General features: G+C 41.6%; 1 protein-coding gene across 1 annotated transcript in view; it reads right to left on the bottom strand.

Annotated features, from left to right (window-relative positions):
- Positions 1-27,987, bottom strand: part of HAPLN1 (hyaluronan and proteoglycan link protein 1) — a 62,224-nt gene that overhangs the window by 19,813 nt on the left and 14,424 nt on the right. The window contains exons 2-4 of the mRNA XM_058044245.1: positions 13,782-13,907; positions 11,943-11,945; positions 400-777 (exon numbers count right to left, since the gene is read on the bottom strand). Coding sequence (XP_057900228.1) covers positions 400-777; positions 11,943-11,945; positions 13,782-13,881 — 481 coding nt within the window. The 5' untranslated portion in view covers positions 13,882-13,907. The remainder of the gene's footprint in view (positions 1-399; positions 778-11,942; positions 11,946-13,781; positions 13,908-27,987) is intronic.

Genomic DNA, 27,987 nt, shown 5'->3' with positions numbered 1-27,987 from the left:
AACTCTGAACACTGTGTTTGCCCATCCTTTCTTGGCTCCTCTCACACCAGGTCTGGCTGGAATTTGGATACGCCGTAGGACAGCGTAAGTTATAGTAGCCAGGATGATGCTCCAGTTTATGATTGTTGTCAGGGCAAGGTTCCCCAGAGCACAATGAATCCTGCTTCCTCAGCTTGCTGTTATCACTGATAACACACAAAATCAGTGATGACACACAATCAGCGATAACACAAAATCAGTGATAACACAACATCGCCGATAACGCAGCGTCAGCGATAACGCAACGTCAGCCATAACGCAATATCTGATAAAGCAACATCACCCAGGAGGGAAAAAACCCCAGGAATTCCCTAACACCACATCAATCCCACCCAAGGCGTGTCCCAGGGTGTCACCTACCTTCCAAATTGAGGGTCACCACTGCTGTGTCATCCTCCAGCCCCTCGATCACCTCGCACTTGTACCTGCCGTAGTCCTCCAGCCTGATGTTGGCGATGACGAGCGAGGCGTCGTTCTCGCTGCTCTCCCGCAGGAACACCCTGCCCTGGTAGCCCCCGTAGCTCTTCCTGTGGTGCCCCATGGCCACGAACACGTCCACCTCCTTGAGGTAATCGTAGGTGAGTTTGGTCCACTTGACGCGGATTTTGTGTGTTCCTGAGCCGGCGGCGGCGGAGGAGGAGTGCTCGTGGTAGAATTTGCATGGCAGTGTCACGTTGCCGCCACGGTGGGAGAAGATCTTGGCTTGCTCTGCTACCACCAGGAGACGAGGCCCGTTTTCTGTGGGATTTAAGGGGGAAAAGGTGAAAAAAACCCAAAAAACCAGCACTCACTGTGGTTTGGTTTCGCAGGGTGTCCCAGGATGAAGGAAGAGATGAGAATCTTGAATCTGCGTCTCAGAAGGCTGGTTTATTATTTTATGATATATATTCTATTCTATTCTATTCTATTCTATTCTAAGAAAATTATATACTAAAACTATACTAAAAGAAAAGAAACAGTAGAAGGCTAGGAAAAGAATAGAATGATAATAAAATCAAGGTGTTTGCAGGGGTCCTGGGATGAGGAAAGAGATGAGAATCTTGACTCTGTGTCTCAGAAGGCTGGTTTATCATTTTATGATATGTATTATATTAAAAGAAAATGATATACTAAGACTATACTAAAAGAAAAGAGACCTCAGAAAGCTAGCAAAAGAAAAGAATAGAATGATAATAAAATCTTGTGACTGCTCACAGCCTCAACACAGGTGGCTGTGATTGGTCATTAATTAAAAACAATTCACATGCTGGGTAAACAATTCTCCAGATCACATTCCAGAGCAGCAAAACATGAAGAAGCTGAAGATTCACAGCTTCTCAGGAGAAAAGATCCTAATGAATGGATTTTTCATAAAATATGTCTGTGACAACCTGCTCTCCAAGAATTGGCTTGCAGTCTTCCTTTTACGCAATGGGTGTGATCAATGCCGTTGGTGTCTCAAGTTTTAGCTTTTATATTTTTCAGATTCTGTGCTGCTTCAGTGTGTAGCTCTGAGCTTCATGTTTAGTGTTAGCGAGTTCTCCTCCCAGGATAGGTAGGAAATGGAAAACAATTCCTTGGACTTGTCTTTTCCTTTTCCTCGGAAAAGGAAAACAATTCCTTTTCCAGCTTGACCAAAGACAACAGTTACAAGCACCAGGCCCAAAAATTACAAACAACAGTAAATTGAAGAGAGAAAAACAATGATGGGATTTCGTGGGCTAAAGCTGGAATTGGACAATGAACTGCAAGATGCAAATGGAGCAGAACTGATCACAGTGACAGACCCCAGGAGTGTTTGTGCATTTTGGGACGATTTTGGTTCATCTTGGGTTCATTTTGGGACCATTTTGGGTTCATTTCGGGTGCAGCCCTGGCTGGGCTCTTGTGCTGCTCAAGGTGGATCCATGGAGGAGATCCTTTGAATAAATCCCAGCTCTATTCTGTAACTCTGTTCACCCTCTGTTCTAGCTCAGCCTTCACCAGCTGCATCTGCAGGATTACCACCCTGCAATCATTTTGGACCTATTTAGTAATAAGGTTTATAAGCCAGTTTTAAATAAATATTTGTCATTATTATTTAATTATGATAATAAAAGATTAAAAATTGTAATGTATATTAAATATGATAATTTCTTATTTAATTATTTGTGCAAAAGCATCTCAGTGCCCCTTACACAGACAGAGACTGTCCTGTACTCATGAAAAGAGAGTTGTGTAAATAGATTTACAGTGTTGTAATGCTGATGAGTGAATGCCGTCACCCATAAAAGGCTTCAAAACACTTCTCATATTTTCCTATTTTCATGAGTTGTATATCAGTTCTTTATTTTTTATTCTCATAATTCAATTTTTCTGGAGGGATTCTGCTTATTCAGGCAGCAGCACACAGAGCTCCTCACAGTCTGGGATGCAGAGAATCCCACTCACAAAGCAGAAAAACCATTAATGCATCAAACAGCATTATTTATACTGACATGAAAAGTGTCAGCAAAATTCTAAAGTAGATATTTTAGGCATTTGTATTTCTATTTTATTCTAAATTTTGAGTGTAAGTTCCTCTTCTGACCAGAGTAAGGAAGTCCAGTTGCTTTTCAAACGTAAAATCTGTTCCTCTGCTGCCCACCCTCTTCATCGTCCCAATGTAGTTTTTCCTCCTTAAAACTTGTCACTGCTTAATCTTTTATATTTTGATCACACTTCTCATGCAAGCCTGTATGTGACTGTCTGTTTCCTCTCCTCCTCACCCCAGGTTTCCTGCTTTCCTTCCCTCTAGCAGCAGATGTTGCCCTGTGAAATAATTTGGCTTAGGACAGTCGGCTGGGGCAGGTGCTGTCTTCCAGCCCTGAGTCTCTGGGGATTTTACAGGCTGTGCTGCCTTGGGAAAACCCTGGAAAATGCAGATTTCATGTGCTAGTCAGCAGACGTACCCAAAAGTGAGAGTTTTGCCTCCTTTCAGTACCTCTTGCCTCGTTCTTCATGCGAAGTTTGCAAAACTGGCTGAGCAAGCTCAGCATTCCTGTTGGGTTTGCTGTCCTTGAGCCCCGAGACAGTGACCAAAACCCCCAAAAAACCACCAGCTCTCTGGGAAAGCACCACCAACCTCCCTGTGCACTCACAGGCTGTGAAAAGAGACTTTGCAACCCCCTGTCCATGTTCAGCAAGTTGATTTGGCTGCCCGAAATTGCGATTCCCCACTCTGAGGCTCGACCTGGCTCTCTCTGAATCCAGCAAAAGCTGTGGGTGAGCTCCCAGAAAAAACCACAGAGGCTGCTGAGAGGATGGCCCTGTGAAGGCTGGCAGCAATTTTCTGTGCTGGTTCAGACGGAAGGGATGAAAAAATGCCATCAGCCGGGGAGATGTGGGTGGCTGGAGGAGGGAAGGACGGGGATGGATACGGAGCTCTCCATGGAGTGTCTATCCCACCTCTCCAGCTCTCTGTCCACAGCACTGCAGGAATCTGTGATGTGTCCACAGCATGAGGGGCATGCAGAGAGCCTTTTGGAGCCCTCCAGACAGTCCCAGGCTTCTGAGGCCTGGTGGCAGCTCTGTGGTTAAATGAAATATCTGCCCGAAGTGCAGCCTCAGCTAGGTTTCCCTCTCTGCCCACTGCTGCACTGAGCTGCACCCCAGGGAATGCAGGATTTTGTGTTTATGCAAACACGAAATGAGGGTGGTAATCGCAAAGACAAGCTTGCTGAGTGCAAATGTGCAACTGCTTGGGGAGAACAGGTATCCCAAAGGTACAGCTCTTCATTGGGAGACGCTGTGTCCAGAGCTTTGCTGCTCTCTGCACTGCTCAGGGCTCAGCTTCCTCAAGAATGAGCAAATTTGAGTGCTGCAACGTGTTTTGCAGGGTGAGAGACCTTCCTGCCTGGTGAGAAAACAAAGCTGAAGAGCAGGTTGCCTACAGCCCCTTTTCAATGATGTTCTTTTTCACTGCCCTCCTTTCCAGAGGCTCAGGGATGCTCCAGCAATCCATTCCCGAGGAGAGCATCCAAGGAGAGAGGTGATCTGAGGCAAGGCACCATGGAAAGCTTTACCAGCAGTTTCCACAGCAGGAGGAGGAGGAGAAGGAGGAGGAGGAAAGTGAAGAGACAGCCAGCACAGTTTGTCTGCAAATTTTCCTGTTTCCTTTGGGGACAAAGACGTTCCACAGTGCTCTGTCCACCTTGGGAGGAGAAATGTTATGCTTTGGGGTGGTTATTACCAAGAAATCTGACTCAGAGCTGAGCTATGTTGGGCTTTTAGTACTGAAATAGTCAAGTTAATAAATATTTAGCAGAAAGGGCTGGGAGGCTGTGACTCAGGCTGTTAATGCTCACTCTTTCTAACAACTGTGGCTGTGCCAGCAGGGCCTGGAGGCTTGCCCAGAGCAGTGTCACCTCTGACTCCAGCAGCAGCACCCTAATTTGGGGATGTTCCTCCCTGCTGGCTGCCTCCCACCTCCTCTGGCCCTCTGCAGCAGCCACGGGCTGAGTCTGGGTAGGTGTGAAGAGATAGAGAGGATGGTAGCCTGGGAGGGGAAAGGGAAAAGGAAAGGAAAAAAAAGGAAAGGAGAAAGGGAAAAAAAGGAAAGGGAAAAGGAAAGGTAGAAGGAAAGGAAAAAGAAAAGGGAAAATAAAAGAGGAAAAAAAGGAAAGGAAAGAGGGAAGAAAAGAGGAAAGGAAAAAATGAGAAAAGAAATTGGAAAGGAAAGGGGAAGGGTAAGGGGGGAGGGGAGGGGAGGGGAGGGGAGGGGAGGGGAGGGGAGGGGAGGGGAGGGGAGGGGAGGGGAGGGGAGGGGAGGGGAGGGAAGGGAAGGGAAGGGAAGGGAAGGGAAGGGAAGGGAAGGGAAGGGAAGGGAAGGGAAGGGAAGGGAAGGGAAGGGAAGGGAAGGGAAGGGAAGGGAAGGGAAGGGGAAGGGGAAGGGGAAGGGGAAGGGGAAGGGGAAGGGGAAGGGGAAGGGGAAGGGGAAGGGGAAGGGGAAGGGGAAGGGGAAGGGGAAGGGGAAGGGGAAGGGGAAGGGGAAGGGGAAGGGGAAGGGGAAGGGGAAGGGGAAGGGGAAAAGGAAAAGGAAAAAGGGAAAGGAAAGCATGGCTTTTCTCATCCTGGAATATCTCCCTCCTTTGACCCTGGATGTTCTAAGGAAGATATGACACCTAAATGTGCCTCCACTCACAAGTTTTGCAAAAGCCAGCTCTTTTTTTACAGAAAATGGGATGGTGTGCCCTTCTCGCTGGAAGGACAGTGAGGCAGAAAATGACATTGCTGCTGCTGCTTCTCCCAGATCTGGGAGAGGAGGAAGGATCCCTGGCTTTCGAGGAAAAGCAGATGTCAGGCTGGGGGATGAGGCACAGCTTAGGCAGCAGGGATAGAAAATGAGATGACAGGGGTTTGGCAAGAGGCCTCGAGGTTCTCATTATCCAGTAGCCAGTGAGAGCTAGGGCCAAATCTACCTAAACTGAACATTTTTGGGAGTGTGGCACAATGAATGGTCTTACTCTTCCTGGAGCTGATAAATTTAAAAAAAAAAACAAATCCAAACTCCCAAGAAACCAAACAGAGAGGAAAACAGAATTCCTTCATTTAAAATAGGTGGTTGTCTCTGGTTTTACTGTTGTGAAACTCAGCTAAAATGAGGAATGCATTCTTCTTCCTGGGTTACCTCAGTGAAACAAGGATGGATCTCTAGTGACAGGAGATGGAGGAAACACTGGTTTGAAGGGTGGTAGCTCCCTGCCTTGCTCCCCTCATAGGCATTCTGGCAAGGCTAGTCCTTCTAAATAAAATTATTTCTGTCTCTGAATGGCAGGAATATCTGGAAGGTGCCTGCAAGAAGGAAAAGGGACGGGACACCCAGGTGCGGCCGCTTGAGGAGGATAACACATTTCCCCCCGAACTGCTTCTTTCAGAAATGCCATCAGAGAACTTGTGAGATCTGCAGCCAAGCAGCTGTGAGCTCTGAAACCCCTGGATTCGGGAGGGTTTGACCCTCGTTGAGGAGTTTGGATCGTGGCTGGGCACCAGGCAGCTCAGGTGTGCCCCTGCTGAGCCCGAGATGGTGCAAGAGCTCCCAGCTGCTCCCAGATGCTCCTGCTGCTGGGGACAGAGGTGGCAACGCCCTGGTGGCTGCCCCTGGGCTCAGCTCTGTGAAAAACGCATGTGTTTTATGATTGGCTTTTCGCAGATATTAAAATGAGTATTACGTGTGTTGTGTTAGAAAGTGATGCTGCGTTAAATCTAGTTTTAGGTTATAAAAAAATGTTAAAATAGAAACTGTGCTATGTAGGATACTTTTTTTAAAGAAAGGACTCGCACTGAGATAGCAGCCACAGGACATCTGAATCTTTCAGAGAAAGAGAATTTATTGCCCCATTATCAGAAGAAACGAACTTCTTCCCACCTCAAAGGCGCTGTCAGGATTTGGAGGAAGAAGTTGACATGACCAGAGAGAATCCTGTGTTTGAATGGGATTTGTGCATCATGGATGAGGTGTATGAATATGCAACAGGTTATTGTTTTTAAGGGTTAATCCTCTGTTAACGTGGGGCCTTTTTTGGGCTTGTGCTGCCCAGAAAAGGTACCCAGACGCCCATAACTCTTTGTTTCTATTGTCTCATATTGTCCTAATCCAAATTGTCCAAATTGTTATTACTCTAATTGTATTATTAATTTTTTTAACCATTTTATTACTGTTAAACTTTTAAAATTTTAAAAACAAGTGGTTGGCGTTTTTCACGGCTCCAAGGGCAGAACTGGGAGGACAAAGATTTCCCAGGTGGGCCTTTCCAGCCTTCCAGGCACATTTTGCATGGTCAGGCAGGCAGCAGCCGAGCTGTTAGCACAGAACCAGGCCCCACTGGTGACTAATTAGCTCTAAATTTTACTGCTGGGAATGTTTTAATAGGGTTTTTTTTTTACTTTTTAGTTGAGGGCTGATTGTTGGGTTGCGTTGCGATATTTTGGGCTTTTTTGGGGGGTTTTTTGGTGGGTTTTTTTGGTGCTTGCTTTTTGTTTGCTTGTTTGGATTTTTTTTGTGTTTTGGGGGTTTTTTTTTGAGTTTGTTGTTTTTGTTTTCTTTTTTGTTTGTTTGTTTTGCAGTTTTTTCAGTTTTTGGGGGGTTTTTTTGTTTGTGGAGTTTTTTGTTTTTGTTTTTTTTAATGGGTTTTTTGGTGGTTTTTTTGTTTGTGGAGTTTTTTGATTTAGTTTTTTTTTTAAAATGGGTTTTTTGGGGTTTTTGTTTGGTTTTTTTTGGGGTTTTTTTGTTGTTTTGTTTTTTTTTTTCATTGTTTTTTTTTTTTAATTTTGGTTTGGTTTTTTTGTTTTTGGGGGGTTTTTTTGGGTTTATTTTGCCTCTTTTTTTGGTGTGTTTTAACTATACTTTTGCTGTGGGGTTTTCTCCTGGCTTCCTTTCCTTATTTTCCTCCCTTACCTGGGTTCTGCACAGCAGAATGATGGCAAGCCAGGCTTGGAGGGGGCCAAGAACAGAGTGTGGGGCAGAGAGGATGAATCACACTGCAACCCTTGGCAAACAGGTTTATCTCCTTTATCCACCAGGAGTATCCACGGTCCTGTGTGTTGAGCTGGCCACAAAAATTGATTATTCCAGCATTTTCATGGAGTGCCTCACAAAGTGACAGTGGAGGAAAAGGTGTGCATTTTTACAGACGGGAAAAACAAACTCATAAGCCATTATGATGACGTTACAGAAGTGTTTCGTCAGATAAATTCATGTATTCCCTAAATGCTCCACACTGTTAGCAAGCCCCTAGCTTAATATTGTCCTGTGCCATTATGTTTTAAATAAACAGAGCTGTTTCTGGCTTTCCTGTAGTGTTTCCAGGGATTTGAGCTCATGCTAAAATATTCTCACTCTTCTCACAGCAGTTGTTACCCTTAATTTTTTTTTAATCTAAAATTTTACTTAAAATGAATAAATTGTTTTTGTGAAAACAAGGGTTCCTGTTTTCTATAATATGTAGAGAAGTGTATTATTGATGAACTAATATATGGATGTATCACTCAAAGAATACTGAGGAAAACATGATGGGGAATCACACACATTTGGCACATAGTGCACATTTTTTCTATTTGTGTTTTAACTAATTGCCTTTTTCCTTCTACTTTTGGGGAAAAAAAAATCTAAAGTCTTTTATATATCATCTGCAGGACTGGTAAAATATGTTTTTGGGGTTTTTTTGGCTCAAGATCTAATGCAGTTTTGCTGTGTCATGAGAAAGAAAAGGCAAGGATCCACCTCCTGTGTTCCTGCCTCTGAACAGACAGGACAGAACACTTCCAACACACTTTTAAGTTTTGATATAAAACTGGGAAGAGAAATGCTAGATAAATCTTATTTAGAAGCTTCAGTTTCCAAATAACAGCATGGCTAAAAAATAGTAAAGCTGGTTTATATATAACAGAGAATAAATCGGTCTTTGTAACAAAGACATTACAAAGCTGAGATAAGACATTTTTCAACTGATTCCATCTCCTCAGCTTGGGGAGGGAATTGTTAAAGAGGACACATTAACTCAGGTTTAGGTTTCTAGGAGACCTAAGAGCACATAAAACCATCAGGGAAATAACAAACTTCATCTCTCCTAAATTATTGCCTTAAATAACTTCTAAGTGTGTTTTGCTTGGGTGTAGATAAATTTCATGGAGATCAGGTGTCGCAGAGCAGAAATCAAGGCAAAGTCTCTGCACCCCTTCCTCACAGAAGTAAATCTTCATGGGTGGCATGAGGACTGTTTGACAGAACCAAAATATTACAAAGAAACTGCATAAACAGTCCCTTAATCACCCCCAAATGCTACTTATAAATATGGAATTCCACTGACATAACCAGCAAAGGGAAATTAATGATTTCAATTCACGTTCTACGCAAAACCTTGTGTTTCTGTAATTATATTTTTTTTTAATAACTCAGATGGCACCCATCAGTTAAGGTCTGCTCCAGAAGATGCAGTCCAGGGTACCTTCAAGGAGAGCACATTTTTGTTTTCATTTTTGTTTTGATGTTTTTGTATTTTGGGGGGTTTTTGGGGTTTTTTTTGGTGGATTTTTTGTTTAGGTGGGGGATTTTGTTGATTTGTGTGGAATTTCTGTAGGTGGAATTTCTGCTCTCTGCTGACTTTACTATCCCCTGCAGTTGCAACAGGCCATGATCTGAGGAGGGAAGCAGGTTGTGTGGAAATCAAAGAAAAATCTTTGATTCTGTGGAAATCAAAGAAAATTGCAACAAGTGGCAGGAAGATGCATCGTGGCATCATCGACATTGTCCTGAATGGCAAAATAAAAGGGCAAGGAAAAAAAAAAAAAAACCCAAACAAAACGCCAGACATAAAGCAGAAAACACAAAGGCAAGGAAATTGAAAGAAATGTAGAGATGTCAGTGTCACGGCAAATGGAAAAATGCAGAAAGGTGGAAAGAAAGAAAGAAGTCAAAGGTAAAGTGGAAAAGGAAGAAGTTAAGATTATCTTGAGTGGATAAGAAATAAATTAAGAGGTCAGATGAGCAGTGCATTTAATCTTTTATCAGGTTTTTAGCTGGCCCAGAAACTCTGCTCAGATTCTTACTCTCTTTTGGTGCTGACTTGATTTGAAGGAAAAGAAGTGGACTGTAAATAAAACTCATAATACTGCAGAATAAGTTGGACAAAGATTTCCCCTGCTTTTGTTATTAGTTAATTGATTTAAATCATTTGTGTGTGCTTAGGTTTTGTTTGTTTGTTTGTTTGTTTGTTTGTTTGTTTGCTCCAATTGGGCAGCATTAAAAAGTTTTCTGTTCGTTCCATGCTGAAATATTTTTTGGGTATGCATAAATAAATCTGTGCAGGGATCTTGATAGGCAAAGGGGTGCATACTTTCACCTCAAACAAAGCAAAATGAATGAATATGAATATGAATATTAATTTTTACACTCCCCAGATTATTTCATTTATGGCTGTGGGTTTTTCTGAAGAGTGAAACTGGTGTCTCCCTGAGGCACACGGGGTTTTTTTCTGGGGTGTGGGGTTTCTGGGATTTTTGGCTTTTTATCCCCAAAAGTGAGACTGGAATGACAAACTACGACAGGAAGGGGAGAGGGTCAAGCAGCCCGGATAAAAGAGCAACACCATGAAATCCACCACAGGCTTCAGCAAAGAAAGTAAAGCCACAGAAGTAATAAAATGCAGCTTTTCATATAAATATAAATGTTATAAATTTATCAGTTTTGTGCATAGCGGAATAAAACCAAAGGAGAAAAAATTATATAAAAAAGGCAATTGGGACAGAGGAAACAACCTGAAAACACTGTGAAAAGTAGGGAAGTTAAACTGTCTTGCAGTTGTTCAAGTCCAAATTAACTGCATTAACCAACAAGGGGAGAACCAGGAGCTGGAACTGACACTGTCAGCAGAGCTGCTGATGAAATCAGCAAATCATTTCTAGAGAAAAACTGAAATATTTAAAAGAGAACACAGACACAGAACTATGCCTGTTGCAGTGTTAGAGACTGGGAAAGTGTTTAGTAAAAATAATGAAAATTATCTTCTCCAGAGAGTGGACATTTGAAAGGCAGAGCTCTGTGTCCTTGAAAGCAAAGTATAATTGCAGAGAATTAACAATTTATGAAACACTGTTTGTTGTGGTTGACAGATATTGAGTTTGAGGAGGGTGTCAGGAGATTTTACACTGATGGAGGGGCAGAACATTGGGGTACCCAGACCTACTGGCACTGCTGTGGCCTCACCTGTCACTTCAGGACGGTACCTAAAGTGTTTCTGGACAGCAGCAAAATAACAAATTCATGCAAAGTAATTAAACCATTAACCAGTTAATTAGCCTGACCTCAGCAGCAAACATGACTTTAGAACAAATTTTGAAGGAAAGTTTTTGAACAACAGGAATAAAGTCAGTACTAGAAAGTGGGATAAGGTTAAGCAGATATTTGCCAAGGAAAGTCAGAGTAATCTGATATCAGGTATGTAGCAAAACCAAATGTATAAGGCTGAGGAATGTGAGGTATCATTTGCTTGGAGCTTAGGGAGTTGAATGATATGGAAAAAAATATATAAAAAAGGCCAGTGAACTGCCTTAAGTACAATTTCTCTAATATTTCCACTAATTTTATCCTATAAAGTAATTGTGGCTTTTGGATAAATAAAATTTTCACATGGCTTATTAAGCAGCACTGAAAGGAGGAGAGCTGGCATTTAAACATTTGAAGAAAGAAGGGTGGAAAAATTAGGATGACATTTAATGCTGAATGCAAAACTCAGCTTTTTGAGGTCTAGGATGAAAAATTATTGATGTAGAGCTTGTAGTTGTTACTTTTAAGTGGCAGTGAGGGAAACTGACTGCTAAATACTGTCCATCACCACAGACTATTGATCAGCACTGCAGCACAGCTGGAGCAGCAAATTTGATCCAAGGTCTGAAGAACAAAGCATGGAAACTGGAAAACAGAAACACTGAGGCCAAATGAGGATTTTATCTGGAATAAAATAAATTTTTATCTGGAATAAAGTCCTGGCTGGATGCACTCAGGGAGTAAGAATTCAGAACTAGTGTTAAGATGAATTCCTGATATTAGCAGGTTGCAATATCCAATTTGGACCGTGATACACTTGGAGAAGGATTTGAAGAATCACACTCAGATGGTAGCTCTGGGGATATGGTGTTGTTGATGCTTTAAAGTGTACCTCAAAGAAGAAAAAATATTATTGGAAGCCAAAGAATAGCAGCATTACAAGAATAAGACCATACAATAAATGTGGAAGATTAGGAGGGTGTTTTCCACGTCAGAAAAGTAGGGTGCAGAACCCTTTTGCAGTAAGAAGACATGAAACCCAGCTTTTCAGCAAATAAAACTCAGCCTACAGGAGATTACATAATGTAAAGAATGGGGAATATAACACAGTTTCCTTCTTTGCCTCAGGAAATCCCTTTCACACCTTCTGTAATTCCAAGGCATTCCCAGGCAGAGTTTAGCCACACATCTCCTGGATTTCAGCTGTGGAGAGGGATGCTGGGTTTTGTTAATGTGATTAAAAACACCTGAACCTCTTCTACAGTGTTCCCCGATCTCCATCCCATCTACAGGTGTAGATTTTTTATAATTTTTTTAATTTTTTTTTTTTTTTTTTTTTTTTTTTTTGCAGCACTGGGCAGAGAGGGATCCCAGCCCTGGTGGGGTTCCACAGTGCAGAGTGGAGTGGCAAAAAACAGAAGCAGAAATGCCACATCCTCAGCAGTTTCAGTCTCTTTGATTTGTGGCTCTGTGCATTTCAGAGCCTGAACCAGCTTGAGAGGAGAGGGCTTGTGATACAACTCGAATTTAAATATTTATCCATCTCTCCTTCAAGGAATAAACTCCTGAGGTACAGGTGAGTTTTCCCAGGGAAGGAGAAGGCTCACCTGGAAACTTCTGTCAGCTTTGAACTGCTTGGGTTAGTGACAATTGACATGCATGACTCCTGAATTGCACTAAAGTGCTGGATATCACGATTTCATTTTCCAAAAAAGCCAAGCTCGGAGACAAAAATCTGCATTATACAAGGGAAGGCAAAATTGGGATAAAGGCTGTCAACCCACGACAATGTGTTTATTAGGCATCGATGTACGATTTGAAATTTGCCCTGGGAAACAAGTAACATGAGGATCTATCACTCAGGGTAGTGGTAGATCCTCATTTCACGTTTGATAACACATTCCTTTGACCTTCATCCTCAGAGGGAGAGCAGCTGTTTGCTGCTCCCTGCCTGACCTTGACAATCCCTGCTTTAATAGGCACAGGGTGCCTTTAACTTCTCTGCCTCTCCTGTGAACTCCTGAACGTTCAGCCCTTCCTGGTACCCTGCTCTCAGGCTTGGTAATTCATATTTACCCAAACAGCACCATTTCCTGGCTGTTGGGAGAAATAAATCAAACTTTAAAAAGAGAGAGGGGGAGTGAGAGAGAGAGACAGGGAGAGGGGAGGGGCAGAGATTCTGCGTTCCTTAACTTTGCAAAATTAATTTTAGCCAGGCTCAGGGAAGGCAGGGGTGAAAGCAGGAGAATCCCTGTTCATTCTGCCTATCCTTACTGCATAAACCCCCTGAATGTTCTTGTGCAGGATAGCCCTCAAGGACTGAAGCTGGGACTGGAAAAAACAGCTGCATTGTGCTGCAGGCTCAAATCCTGCCACAGCTATAATCTCTGGGACTCAAACAGGATTCTGCAGAAGGCCAGGATAATATTTAGTGTGAATTAAAGGCACATTTCTTTCAGGGTAAGTTACATTTTTTATTGTTTTTTGTTTTTTGGTTTTTTGGTTTTTTTTTACCAGTTTACATTGCCCAGTTATGATCTCTGATGTGCTGAGCCTTTTTAAACGAACCGCAGCAATAAATATCTGTGCTGTGGAGAGCTCTGTATGGCAGACCTCTTAAAATCAAATCTATTCTACAATAAACTGAAGTATTTCAACCCACTGCAGTTGTTTATTACTTTAGGATGCATGCTTTTTCTCTTTGTCTTAAATCATGCTGTATTTTACTCACTAACCTTTTTGCAAGGTTGTGACTAAGTGCTATTAAACAGTACAACTTTCTCTTTTTTTGACTTTTCTTAGGAGAAATAACAATGCAACAGAACCAGAAAAGAAAACATTTGGACACCAGAAATACAAGTATTTAAAAAGTAGTGTGACAGAATAAAAATAATTTTAAAAATAAATTAAGGATCATTAAGCACATTATTCTTTTCCCCTCCACAACATGAAGATATTGGTATTTTCTCACTTATTTCCTTACCTTGAATGTGAACAATTCTTTCATGCTCCAGACTTGAGTTGCCAGGATGAGGTTCAGCCCCACAGGCAGAGATCAGCACCAGAAAAAGTAGAGTCTTCATCTTTACGGCCAAAAGGATCTTCCTCACTGTAAGAGCATCACACACGAGGAGGATTGTGAATTTTGGGAGACCTTTTACAGTGTTGCACTGCTCAACTTGTTAGAGCAGTGATTTTATGAGGTTTTTTTTTTTTTTTTTTTTTTTAATGTATTGAACCCACTCAGCTGGCAGAAGTTACAACAGCTGCTAATTTTTTTGGCATGAATATTGGACCACTTTATTGTGGACTTTAACTTAGTGAAACTACAAATCCATATTTAACTCTGCCTATGCAAGAATGCAACAAGAAAAAAAATAAAAAGAAAGTGCACAGACCAATATTCCTAAGCCAAACTCCTTGCAAGACCACACATAAGCAGCACCTGTGCTTCAAAAGAGGTTCTGGCGTACTTTTGATTTTCCAGACCAACTCTATTTCTGGTCTGCAAATACAATTAAAACAATCAAAGCTCTATCACTCTATCTGTATCCAGTGCATGATGCAATCTGCTGGTGACAGGTTTTCAAGATTAAAACGATCTTCTTGTAGGTTTTGGCATTTCAATCAAGTCTGCAGCTTAACTTAGCAGTCAGGGTGGCAAATCTGCTCGAGCTAAGCAGCAAAGATGACAAAACATTTATTAGGCTGACTAAGGAAGATCAATTTCACTTCAGATCCACTTATCACTCAAAAAAAACCCCAAAAACCAAACTGCCTGAACACACAATGAAATGTTTGAAACCATGCACAAAGTAGGTTAGAGTTGAAAATGCTATCACTGCAGCTGCCCTGATTGATTTTTCATTCATTTCCACCCAGAATGCTGACGCACTGGCTGAGTGTGCCAGGTAGGGTCTCTGCAGTCAGCAGAGCCCAGCGCTGCAGGGAAAATCTCTGCCAGCCTCTGAGAACTAATTAGGCAAATGAGGACCTGAAATAGAAAAGGAGGCATAAAACACAAGAGGTTTTTGTGTGGTTTCTTTGGGCTGTTGTTGTGTTTTATGGCTGTAGTTCCCGTGAATCTGACTTCTTGAAATAAAAGGTAGCTGTTTCCCAACTTTGCCTTTAAAGAGAGTAGGATTCCCCCCTCCCATATCAAATATATGATTGTTTCCTCAAATGCACAGAGATAATTCTTTCCTCCTTCTCTTTCTCCATCAGAGCTAGAAACACATAAAATTAGCAGAATAACTCAGTCGAAACCAGGGTCTAGGTGTGAGTCCTGAGAGCAGTCCCCTACCCCCAAACAGACACAAACCCTGAAGTGCTTCAAGTCCAGATCTAAACGCTGTAACCTGAGCCAACCCCTGCTGCAGACTGAAAAAAGGAAAAAAATGCCATTTTCCCCTATCAGAACATGCACGTTTACTTGCCTGCCCTTCCATTTCTTCACAGCCAGCTTGGGGTGGGGAGCTCAAAACCAGCTCAGCATCCCTGAATCCTTCCTGAGGAGTGCCTAGACGTGGAGGACAAGTGCTGGCTGCTCTCTCTTTCCCAGGTGGTCCAGGCTCAGTAACTCCAGCCTCGGCCACTCCCTCTTTCCTGGAAAGCCTGGATGGAGGATGGTGACCTCCATCTGGGACAGCAAGGACAGATGTGGCTCCCTCTAGAGCACATCAGCCCCAGCCTGGCCTCAGGGAGGGTCACCCCAGGGCGCCTGGGTGCTCCTTCCGAGTGCCTCAAGATTTAAGCATTCATGTTTTTACAAATTTTGCACTGAATTAGCGGATAACTCCCAACTCCATATATAGTGTTAGTTGCTGTCTTCACATTTTGGTCAGGCAAAAAATCCCTCTAGGCCTGAAATTCAAGGGCAGCTTCAGGCTCCAAAAGTATAAACAAAAGTGAATTGAGGGGGAGCAAACTGGGGGTAAATGACTTCATTACCTGAAGATGGAATTGGAGGATTAACCCCTGATATGCAAATGGTCCAAACTTATAATTGTGTGAAAAACTCGTGTCCATTGTCCATCTTGGGTGTAGCCTCTGGGAAGCCTCTGACTGCCCAAGCTATACCTGTTGAAGGCCTTAAATAAATACCCACTTTATTCTCTTGATCTTGTCCAGCTTCTGTTCTAGGCAGCCACTCCAAGGCCTCACTCCTGCAGGGTGTGACACCAGCCTGCCCCGTCCCTCACAAGCCCCACACTGTGTGTTCCCTCTCAGACTCCAAAATCCTGTAAGTTTGGGGTCTGGGGTTGGTTTTTTTTTTTTTAAATTTTCTTTTTGGCTGTTGGCTAACATCTGACAATTCTTTTTTATTAATGATTTTTATTGATTTAGATGTGGCCTGTTTAACAAAAATGCTTTGGTTGGGAAGGCAAGGCCTGTGGGAGTATTCCAGCTTGGAGGCAAAACCTCTGGGCTCTGTGAGTGAGGAGAAGCCCACAGCGGCGCTGCAGATCAGCTCTTTTTGACTTCTAGCCACAAATCTGCCCTTTTCTGTGACAAAAAACCAAGCACAGGGATATTTTTGGGCACAGCAACCCCATCTATCCCAAGCACTGTGTGCACAGGCCCTGCTGAGGAGTGAGGAATATTTCTCCTTCTGGCAACATGGATGGAGAGCTCCACATGTGCCTCCCTTTCCTTCCCTGCTGATGGGAGAAACTCTTCCATGCAGCACCATCTGGGGATGATTTCTAGAGTAAATAATTTCAGGATGAAGGGTCCACTTTTTGGGGATATTTACCTGGTACCTCCAGGCAGGTATGATCTGATTTTGGAGGCTTTATGTGGCAGCATCACACAGGCAGGGTGACAGGCCACTGCTGACCTGGAATTGTGTTTTTCCTTTTCCTCAGTGTCCAGCTGACCAATCCCACATGTCACAGACATGGGTGGAGATCACCACACAGTTTTTTGGGGGGGGGATTTACCCAATTTGGTAGCATTTTTAGACTTGTTAAAAGGCAGAGATTGTGAGGAATGGCCTGGTACCTCTCTCCTCCTGGGATTCCCCATGATGGGAGTGGGGGCACAGAGCCAAGGCAACATTACCAGGCCAAGAATCTGACCCCTGGTGCTTTGTAGGTTATCCAAAAAGGCAATTAGCCAGAGGAATTCACATCCTCAGCCTCCAGCCAAAGCAATAGAAGTCAGACTCCATTTCTGCAGCAGCCTGGGAGGACCTCAGGGAAGACATGATAGGTGTGGGTGTCTTGGCTGGGACTGGGCGATTTTTTTTTTTTTTTTTTTTTTTTTTTTTTTTTTTTTTTTTTTTTGGTAAGGAATGGTAAAGATTAGTCATACTCAAGAAATTCACACTGGTTTCAATTACTGCAGGTTATGAATCTGCTATCTCCCTGGACAGGCCCACAAAGGAGCTGGGAAGGAGTGTTAAAGGGAGAACCTCAAGGCTCAGGGAAGTGCTCAAGGTCACTCAGTGTTTAAATTCCCCAGAACTGCTCATTCTCAGATACATTTTTAAGTTCTGACATTAAATCACCATTTTTCAGTACTTACATAGCCTTAATTCAGCATCTACTGGCATATCTAAAAGGCTGTAAAGCACCGATTTTTGTATTTTAACATCATAATCTAAGAGTTTACAGAATGCTTTCAAGCAGTTTGGCTGTTTTAGCAACAAGCATCTCTCTGAAGGGCAGAGCGCTGAAAAGCAGCATTACCCACCAATGTCTGTTTTGAATAGAATAACATATTTCTTATTTCCTTTTGCAACTGCTGCCTAGCTGCAGAACATGCAAACATCCACTGTGCGAGGACAGGGGCCACCTACCTCAATATTCCCTCTCTGGCAGTAGTTAAAAGCCTTTAAAGTGGAAAGATTTTTCGTTCACAGGAGTTAATTTTTGTCTTATGTGAAGAGGTGACAATGTCTTACATCAAATGTTTGTTTCTCTGAGTTGCAAGACCTGTGGAAGCCTGAGCTGAAAATGGCACAGGAGAAACCCAGACTCCTTGGGCAGAAACAGGAGGCTTCCTAATAAAACTTTCTGCTTTTCTGTGGAGTATTCTAAATTTAGTAAAATGAGGCTCAGAAACAAAAGGAATCAATGGCATCTAAACCAGGGATCAGAAAACATAAAATCAGTCTTGATAATTTGGGGTTGAAATAACCCCCAAATCTGTTATTATTCACACAAACCTACTGTATAATATAAGCCTTTACAGGCTCCTCTCTGTGGAGCTCAGATCCATCTGGGAGCTGGTGTTAAACAGAGAGAAATATCAATTTAACAGAACAAAAGATGTGTATTTACAGGGAGATGGTGCCAGCAGCAGTGATGAAGGGTGTCTCATCTTTAGGCATTTCTGGTGGGTAATAGAATAAGAGGACCAGTCCAGGCAGCACTCACACAGTTCCTTCAGCAGCTTTTCTTAAAACTGGTGACTTGGAGCAGAACACTTCAATCCAGCTGATTAAACAGATTTTGTGCTCGGTCCCAAGGCTGCTAAAGATCAAATCTTATCTGTGTGTGTAAGCCCCTGGGCGCTGGCAGCTGAGTCAAACCACGAAAATGGAATTTAGCTCCAGATTGTGGGCACCTGGGCTATTTTGTCTGGGCACAAAATGTCTACACGCCTCTCAGACCATTGTCACAGTCAGTTTGTACCTGGTCAGTGGAAGGGAGCTGTGTGTCTGACTGGCCTAGGATGCCTTTTGTCCATTCATTTTTGGTTTTTTTTTTTTAAATAACCTCCATCTCCTCCAGAAACCTTCCATTCTCCAATGACAAAAGTAAAACATTAATTCCCAGCTACAGACTTGAGACCTCAGCCCCCCAAATCTGATGAAAATCCTCTTCTTGCCATGGCTACCCTTACAATTCCTGCTCTGGATTCCGCTTCTCACTCATTTTGCTAAGATAATTTTTCTCCTTGTAAAAGTCCCCCAGAGTGAAGGATAAAGGCAGGACCGACTCAGCAGAACAATCCCCAAATTGCTACATTTTTTCTTGCAAAATAAAATTTACTGGTGCCACGGTGAAACAGAAAGAGCAATTTGGTGGCGTAGGAACGACAATATTTACATCCTCTATTAGGATGACTTAAAGGTCACATTCCAAGGCCTCCCTCTTCCCTGGTACTTGAGTTTTTAAGGCAATTTGTGACAGATCTGGGGCCATCTGAGGTGGCAGACAGTGGCTGTCTGGAGAACAGGTTGTGCTCGTGGCTCTCCAGCCCTGGGCAGAGCGGCTCAGTGCAAAAAAGCAGCAGGACACCCCAAGCACGTCTGGAATCCCCTGCAGCCCAGCAATTTCCCAGTGGGAATGCTGATAAATGGCTTGCAGGGAGAAAGAAAACGGCCTTTACGTGCCTTTGAAGTGCCTGCCTTGCACCAGATATGGAATTTATTCCAGAATTTATTCCAGAAACACAGGGCAAAAACAATTCTGTCATTATTGGTAGGGTAGAGTCAAGGTTATGTGGTGTAGAAAATTTGGTACTCTAGGTTTTAAATACTATCAGGGATAAAGCAAATGTGCTTTAGGATCTACCCTGGAAGGAATGCTGTTCACTCAGTGACTGCATTAGTTTTATTTCTCGAGTTTTCTTGGAGTTTTCATTTTTTTTTTCTTTTTTTTCTTCTTTTTTTGTTTGTTTGTTTGTTTGTTTGATTTGGGGTTTTCTTTTTGCTTTTGGTTTGGTTTTAGTTTTTTAAATTTTATTTTAATAACGCTCTGAATAAACATTTTTAGTTCAGGAATTTGGATTTTTTTTGCTTTCAGTTTTGCAGCAGGATGTTCTTTGATAACACAGAAAGGAAAATTTGCTTTTTTTGTTATAAACTGGACAATTTTTTTTTGCAATCCCTTCCTTTAGACAAAGCTCTTGCTTCAATCTCCACTTATCAGTGGCCTTCAAAAAAATTGAGAGCTGTGTTTCCAGACAGATTGTGTTTGTATTCTGACACCTTCTTCAAGCAAAAAGCTCTTCCTGAGCACACAAGCATGGAGGTCAGTGAGAGTCAGTAGAAAACCTGATCTCTCCTCCTCAATTTCTTTGCCTTTTGGTCATATTTGCAAAACTGGCTTTTCCTCAGGGCTCTTCTGCTCCCCAGGCCCTGTACAATTACCCACACTTTTTCCTCAGGGTGATTTCTTGGTGGTAGGAATATTTTCCCACTGCAAAACTTGTGCAAGGCCTTGGGAATTTCTGCCAGGGGGTTTTGGGTGTTTCTGGTTCTGCCTGTTTTTTCCTGCGTGCTTGGATTTCTACAGGGTCATAAATTTTTTAATTTTCTAGTGCTCTATCCCCCTGCCAAAGGTGAACATAAGATGGGTGCCTGTCTTCTTTAGACAATTAAAAAAACCCTAATCTATCAAATAACATTGGGCAGTTTCTCACAAACTGTTCTTTTAACTTCTTTACAATATGACTATATTATTAACAATAATATTATTCTTATGTTATCATTATAGTTGCTGTCTTTGGGACCTTGAACTGCCTTTCTGTACCTAAACCAGTTGTGCCAGATTTCATGCCTTAAATTGAATAATTAGTCCAGTCCACCCACCTTTTCTAATTGGTCAGACAGAATTTTTGAGGCTTTTGTGTGCAGTGAAAAGGCAAATAATTCATTCAAAGCCCATTCAGGCTGGTGGACGTTTGGAAATTTAATTAATTAGGATGAGACTGGCATATCTGAGTAGGGAGGCTCTAGGGTAAGTTCCCACTATCAATTTTCAGGTAACTGGGCACCACAGCAGCACCACTCTCTAGATTCTGCCAGGCACAGCGCCCCGGATGACAAGAAATGGATTTTTTTCTAAATCGTAGTCCCATTTAATAGTGCTTTTGTGATGGGTGGTTGCTCATCCCTCCCATAACCCATGCCATGTCTCCCCTCAGAGTCTCCCCATGCCCTCCCAGCCACTGAAATTATGATAGAGCTCTGAGCCAGACCTAAAAGATGAATCTGCACAATCTAAACCTTCTCCGGTTTCCACCAAAAATATGTGAATCCTTGGTGGAAAAACTGTTATTGCACGTGGAAAAGGCAATGAGCCTCAAACACCAACGAGCCCCACTCCCCCTGAAAGGACAGAGAAAAGTTTATTTTCTGGAAACATGGCACAAATTAATTAATTCAAAAGCAGAGAGGTAAACCACCAAGCGATACTCTTTGTATAAATTCTTTGTCACTGCAGGCAGCTGGTTTCCAAACCCATCTCAAACCAAGTGATCTGATAATCACTTCAAATTTACTCCTAGACTTTTTGCTTAGGAAATAAGGTAAAAATCATAGGAACATTAAGGAATTGTCCATGCAATGATATTAATCTGAGATCTGGAAATGGGTCAGGTACTCTCTGCTCCCTCCAGCAGCATCTCCTTTCTGACCCAGATTTAATGTGGTGGCGTCCCCATTCCTTTTCCCCCAGCCAAGCTGGCTGTACCAGAAACATAAAAATTGAAATTTAAAACATCAACAGTGCCTTTACACCCTTCAAGGATGCCACTCTGTGAGAGAACAGATGCACTGCCAGACTTCCTGAGCAGGGGCTGCTGCCAGCCTGCTGCAAGGAATTACGGGCAGTAAAATATTTTTGTCATGGGTCCTGGTGCAGAGCATAAAACAGGACTCCTTGTCCAGCCAGCCATGAGAACTCACTCCTGTCCTCCCTCTTTATATTTTATTTTTTGCCTTGTGGCCTGAGAACTGCACTGCCTGCACTCTCAATGTCATTGAGAATGACTTTAGGAAGCCAGCCACTCACTCTCATGAAGAAATAATACCAGTGGTGCGATGACTGACCCGCATATCTTCACATTGAAAATTTGAAAATATTTCCATGTTGCCAATGCAAGCCCCAGCTGAATCATTGCTTCTGAGAAGGAAAACACTTTAGCTTCACAACAGAACTGTTTCCATCAAACATCTGCCCCTCACTGCAAATGTACTCGGGTTTTCTTCGGGCATTTGGTGGTGGGGAATAGGCTGGGGGTGCAGCCAGATCAAAGCCATGTGGGGATCACTTGTGAAAGCACAACTCTTCCAGCGATTTCCATAATTGAATTAATCTGCAATAGATGGCAAAACATACTTTCTACTGAGATCAGTGGCTTTGCAGATGGGGGAGGTCTTGGGGTCAGGCCATGGGTTCAGGTTTTGGGGGGACTTGAGTTCATGGGGGGAAGGTGGAAGGAAGATTAATTTTCTTTCCTGAACTCCCTTTTGGTGGCACCATGATGATCTATTTTGCTGCTTAAAAATCGTGGAAATGATTTTTTTAATTATCTTGAATATTTCTTGAATATTTTTTGAATATTTTTAGGGTTAGAAGGAGCTGCAACATGGCAGCAATGAGACTTTATCAGCGCCTAGAACAGATTTGGAGTTTTTCATGAGCCCACTGAAAAAACCCAAATATTTCCACATGCTGAGGCCCTGTGTGATAGCTGACCGTGTGTTTACACACAGAAGAGCATTCAGATGTCCACTTGTGCCATTTTCCCCCTTCCCTGCTTTTCTTAAGTATCTTTTCATTGCAATGTATTAGGCCTGAGAACACTGGAAAAACACATGAGTCATATGATTGTTTAGTTAAAGTCTTGTTAGCTAAATTCAGTTGAAAACAAATAATAAACAACTGTAAGACTGTGGATGTCTGTAAGAAAATATTTCCAGATAAACACAAGCCTTTCAAACTTTTAAAGTAAACAGTGTCACCTCAGTATTATGCATACACCTTTTTTTTTTTTTTTTTTGGCTTGATTTACGAAAGAATCAACAATAGCAAGAAAACACTACATTCAAACTATGGTCTGAATACCACTTTTTGTTTCGGATCCAGAAATGCATGCATGACTCATTTATTTAAAAGGAAAAAAAAAAAAAAAGTTCTTTACTGGTTTACAGCAATGATAACAATGATTCACACAGCCATCCTTGGTCAGTCAGATGGGAGAAAGATGACAGAAATTAGTATTTTTTCAAAGGTCCAGACTCTCTGTATCTGCAGTTGCAGATGCTGACAAGAAAGACTGCAGTTCTGCACTTTGAACTAAATAAGTCAGCAGCAGCACTAGGAAGAAATAGGAAAAGGATTTACTGGGCTCCAGAGGAAAGGACAATAATTTGAAAACTGATGCTGCAAACTGACAGTGCTGCAGAAATACCTCTGTGAGGGAATTCAATAAGAAATAAACAAATATATTGCTCACAGCACGTGAACAGCCAATGTGCCAGCAGCAGCGGAGAAAAGCTTCACCAGAGGCAGATGGCACCAGAAAAGTTCTGATAAGGTGAAAAAGGTGTCTAGATAAGGACTTGAAAAGGAAAGCATCAGAACATTGGCGGTGACTCAGCATCAGGAATTATCACTTGGGATAGAGGAGGAAGGGACTGGGTTTAAGGAGGCAAAGAATTTTAAAAATAATGGGTGATTTAGCTGTGCTGAAGCTCAGAACTTTTCCACAGAGGAGTCCAGGGGAGGGAATCAGCCATGTGGCACCAGAATTAGTGGGTGGGTGGGTGGCTGGCTGCTTGGCTTCCAGAGGTGCTGAAAAAGAGGATTTTTGGCAACAGGGAGGAACACCAAAGAGCTGGAGTGGCCACTGGGTTTCACCACCACCTTGGCAAGCTCTCCTCCCTCTGACAGCCACTGGCAGCTCCCTCAGGCAGGATTCCCAAGCTCCTGATCCCTGGGATGGGGATGGAATGCCCTGAAACAGGACAAGGCAAAGGGTTTATGGCTGCAAGAAAAGGAAAGGAAAACCTGTTTATAGAAAGAGGCCAAAAGAGCTCGACTGGGTTACTCCGGCAAAACACACCTCAGCAAGGTTATAATTGCTCTCTATAAATATATCACAGAGCAAATGCTTGAGAAGCTAAAGGACATTTCAGCTAAGCCTTGGGAACAGAACTGGCGGGGCCATAAATAAGGTTAAGTTGGAAGTGATATAATTTTAAGCTGCAGGAAAACTTCACAGCCTCCACAAAGACATTTTAGGGTGGAGGAAAGAAACACAGCTAGTTTTAAATCACATTTTGCCAGCTCTATGAGAAACTGTCTTGGATGAAGGGGAATGTGGATAGGAGAGGAGTAGGTTATGACATAGAGGATCCCTTTTTTTTGTCCCTGAATGCCTGATTTTTGGCAAAAACCTCAATATAAGCAGGACAACTGATTCCTAATTCAGGCAGAATTTTTTTCCTTCCCCATCATGGCATGTCCAAGCCCTCCTGGCCGATGCTCCTAATGACAGAATCCAACCCATTCAGATGGAATGGCTTCCTATTGATCCCACAAACCTGCTCCCAGTAAATCTCAGCACTGCCAGCAAAGCACCTTACTCATCTCTGGGCCTCTCTCACGGTGCCTGACTCCAATAATTTCCTAAGCGGACTCTCTGCCTTAAGCAGCAACTCTGTTCCCCCCTGATAAGGATCATTAAATATCTGCAAATGAAATGGAGGCATTTGTGGCTGGCTTAAATGGCTTGGCTGCTGAAATGCTTGGTCATGCAGGAGGCTTCTGCCTGCCTGCCTGCCTGCCTGCCTGCTGCAGTGGTTATGAGCAAAATGTGAATTTTTCACCCTTGCATCCCAGAAAGAATGGAAAAATGGCAGCTCTGTTTCCACTCTGGATGTCTAAAAGTGGTTCAAGGTATTAAGTTGTGAAAAGATAATTTCAGCACATGCTCGTAAATCAAAGGTGTAACATGAAAAAAAAAAAAATGCAGGAACTCCCCTGAACAAACCACCCTGATGAGAATGGAATATTGGAAATAATGGAAAACCACAATAGTCTGAGCAAATCTGAGAAAATGCAAGGCAGAGGATTAACTGGGCAATTTGCAACTGCTTGATGAAATCACGATGCAGAACACGCCATGGCAAATAAAAACCTCTGAAGCTGTGTAAGCATCAAGGCTTGCAGAGCAGGCAGTTCAGTGCACCTTGTACAATTACAAAAGTGCATCATATTTTAGGTTCACTCAGATGTAGGAAGGCATGACTGAAGAGCCTGTGCCTTGGTGACCCATTCTGAAGAGAAAAGTGACTTATATTTGGAGAAATAATGCATGAAAATCCAGAAACAGGAGAGAATTGTGTTTGGCTTACACAAAGTTTGAGAGAACCAAAGTCCAAGGACAGGGTTTAATTTGTGGAGCTGTGACATGAAACAGAAGACATTTTAAAAAAACATTGATGTAATTGGTAAATGGACTGGCTTGAGACTTATTTTTGTCTGCCAGCAATATCTGCTGGCTTGTGGTCAGTCCTGAAGATAAAGTAAACCTGCGCAGATTTCAGTAAAAAAAACCCCAAAGCAAGCCAAACCAAAACATTAACCCAACAGCAGGTTCTCTTGACAATCTCTGAACTGGGAGACTCAATTAACAGGGAAATTGTTCTGATTTTGTTTAAGCCAGATGAGGTTATATGCTTGCTTAGTCAACAAGAATACCCACGTTAGCAGGCTGAAAATGAGTCGTGTTTCGAAGATTAAATTAATGGCAAATGGATAGGATTCACTTACTTTTTTTTTTTTTTTTGCAAGTTCCTCCAAACTTAGTTAATTACAGGGATCAGCAGTTCTACAATAATCCAGAATAAACCCCAGGATGTCCTCAGGACTATGCAGGCTGTTTTTCAGCCTCGCAGAGATTATTCCAGGTGCTCCAAAAGCACCTGCCAGGGCTTTTGAACACCTCAAATCCACATCCTCATCCTCCTGAGGCAGGATTGTCACACTCTTGAGGGTGACATCCCTACAACAGACAGGGATCTCTCACAGAGATACACAGGACAGAAGGTCTGCACTCATCCTAGCTATATTTTTTTAAAAATTTTATCCTTAAACAATTACAGGGGATCACAGGTCACAGGGCAAGGATGACTTTTGCCTTGATGCATGCGTTATAGACATTCTCTATTTTATTTATTTATTTATTTATTTATTTATTTATTTATTTATTTATTTATTTATTTATTTATTTATTTATTTCAGTTTCCAAAGCTTCACCGAACTCTTACACCTGCACCAGACATAAGGAGAAAATTTCCATTTTAAGCTCCACTGACTGCAAGCAGGGCTGTTAAAAACTGTGGCCTGGGGTGAAGAACCCAAAACCAGCAGGAACAATGCATCTCCAAAACTGCCTGACAGGAGAATCCCTGCCCCGAAGTGCTGCTTTTGGGAAAAGGATTGGTTTATTTTTTGGGGTTTTTTTGGCGTGCTAATGGCAGGGGTTTTAGCCCCAAAGGAAAGAGAGCAGGAGGATCTGCTGAGGATTTCCCTGAAAAGCTGATATTTCTGCTCATTTCTTCCCAGATGCTCCACAGTCATGGGAAAATCGTCATTTTTCTCCACGCCCCATGCAGCATCCCCTGCCTCAGGTATTTGTCAGACCATGAGGGATCCGTGCACCATCAAGTCTTAAAACTCCCTTAACTGCTTTTAGAAGTGAGGGCTGTGATTTTCTACCAGGACCATAAATTACCAAATAAATCACCTTGAGGCACTGGCTCCTGCTTAGGCCAGCTTTCGTGTCAGTGACACACATAAATTCCCCAAGCCACAAAAAGTGCTCGTGGGGCATGGGACCCCTGTTCCAGGATCTCTCACTTACCAGGAGCTTCAGTCTTGTGGGGTCAGCTCAGCCTCATTGCAGGGCAAAGGCACAGATTCCCTGACATCCAAAAGTCAGGTTTTGCGCTCTAAATGCTGACTCCCCAGGGTTTTTAAAGAGTCAAATAGCAGGGTTAAAAAAAAAAAAAACAACCAAAAAGAAATGCCCAAACGTATCCTGAGGAGGCCTAAATAAACCAAGCCCAGCACAGCTCCACCTCCCAGCCTGAGGGCTGCCTGACAGAACTGAGAGCTGCGCTAATTCCTAATTAAATTTAATCTACACTAGAGAGGGTTTGTTGATTTAGCTAGATGGGTAAGGAGAGGCTGACAGGTTAGGCCTGGTGTAGAGGGGGGATAAGCCCTCCCAGAGCATAATTGGAAGCAGTTGAATTAGTAGTCATTCTTTCTTCAGAGGAGATAATAACATAAATGGATGGTTCAGGAGTGAAAAAGAGAGGGAAATTATTTTATTATTATATTTATTTACATATTTATATTTACTGTATTATATTATCATATGTATTAGTAGGTATAATATACTATAATATACTATGCTATACTATAATATACTATACTACAATATAATATAATATAATATACTATGCTATACTATAATATACTATACTACAATATAATATAATATAATATAATATAATATAATATAATATAATATAATATAATATAATATAATATAATATAATATAATATAATATAATATAATACAATACAATACAATATAATATAATATAATATAATATAATATAATATAATATAATATAATATAATATAATATAATATAATATACTACATTATAATATAATGTAATATAATATAATACATATTATATCTAAAATATATAATAACATATATGATATTTAATATATATGAATGTATTAATATATTCTAATAAAATAATATATAAGAATGTAGTATTATATTTAAATATAATTAAAATATATTTATATTTATTATATTATAATATTATATTTATTATTGCTTGTTATTATTAATATATTATAAATATAATATATTCATATGGTATAATATATTTTATTATAATATATGTAGAATATATAATAATATATTAATATATTATTATATAATTATATATAAGAATGTATTATTATATTTAAATATAATCATGATGATTGATGATGATTATAATGATAATGATGATGATGATGATGATGATGATGATAATAATAATAATAATAATAATAATAATAATAATAATAATAATAATACCTGTCAATTGTAGACTACTAATTAGCAAAATGAATTGTAGAAAACATGTTTATCTGTATATTACACTTGTGTGGATGGCCATCCCAGCTTTGGCTGTTGATAACACCCTGATAAAGCAAGATATATTTTAGATTGACATGACTGCACTGGTGAAAGCTGGTTAGAATAACCAGTGCTCAGGAATTTGTTCTTCCTCTCTCTAGAGGGAAATTACCCAACATGAAAACTGCAATAAAATAAATTTCCCTCTGTTTTCCACTCTTGAGGCATCAATATATGTTCTTATCTGCTCTGGTGGAAGAATGACTGCTCATGCAGCTACTGTGGGTCCCA

Source organism: Melospiza georgiana, chromosome Z (assembly GCF_028018845.1).
Source record: "Melospiza georgiana isolate bMelGeo1 chromosome Z, bMelGeo1.pri, whole genome shotgun sequence".
Taxonomy (NCBI): Eukaryota; Metazoa; Chordata; class Aves; order Passeriformes; family Passerellidae; genus Melospiza; species Melospiza georgiana.
Note: the sequence above shows the minus strand (reverse complement) of the source record. Positions and strands in the feature narration are given on the sequence as shown.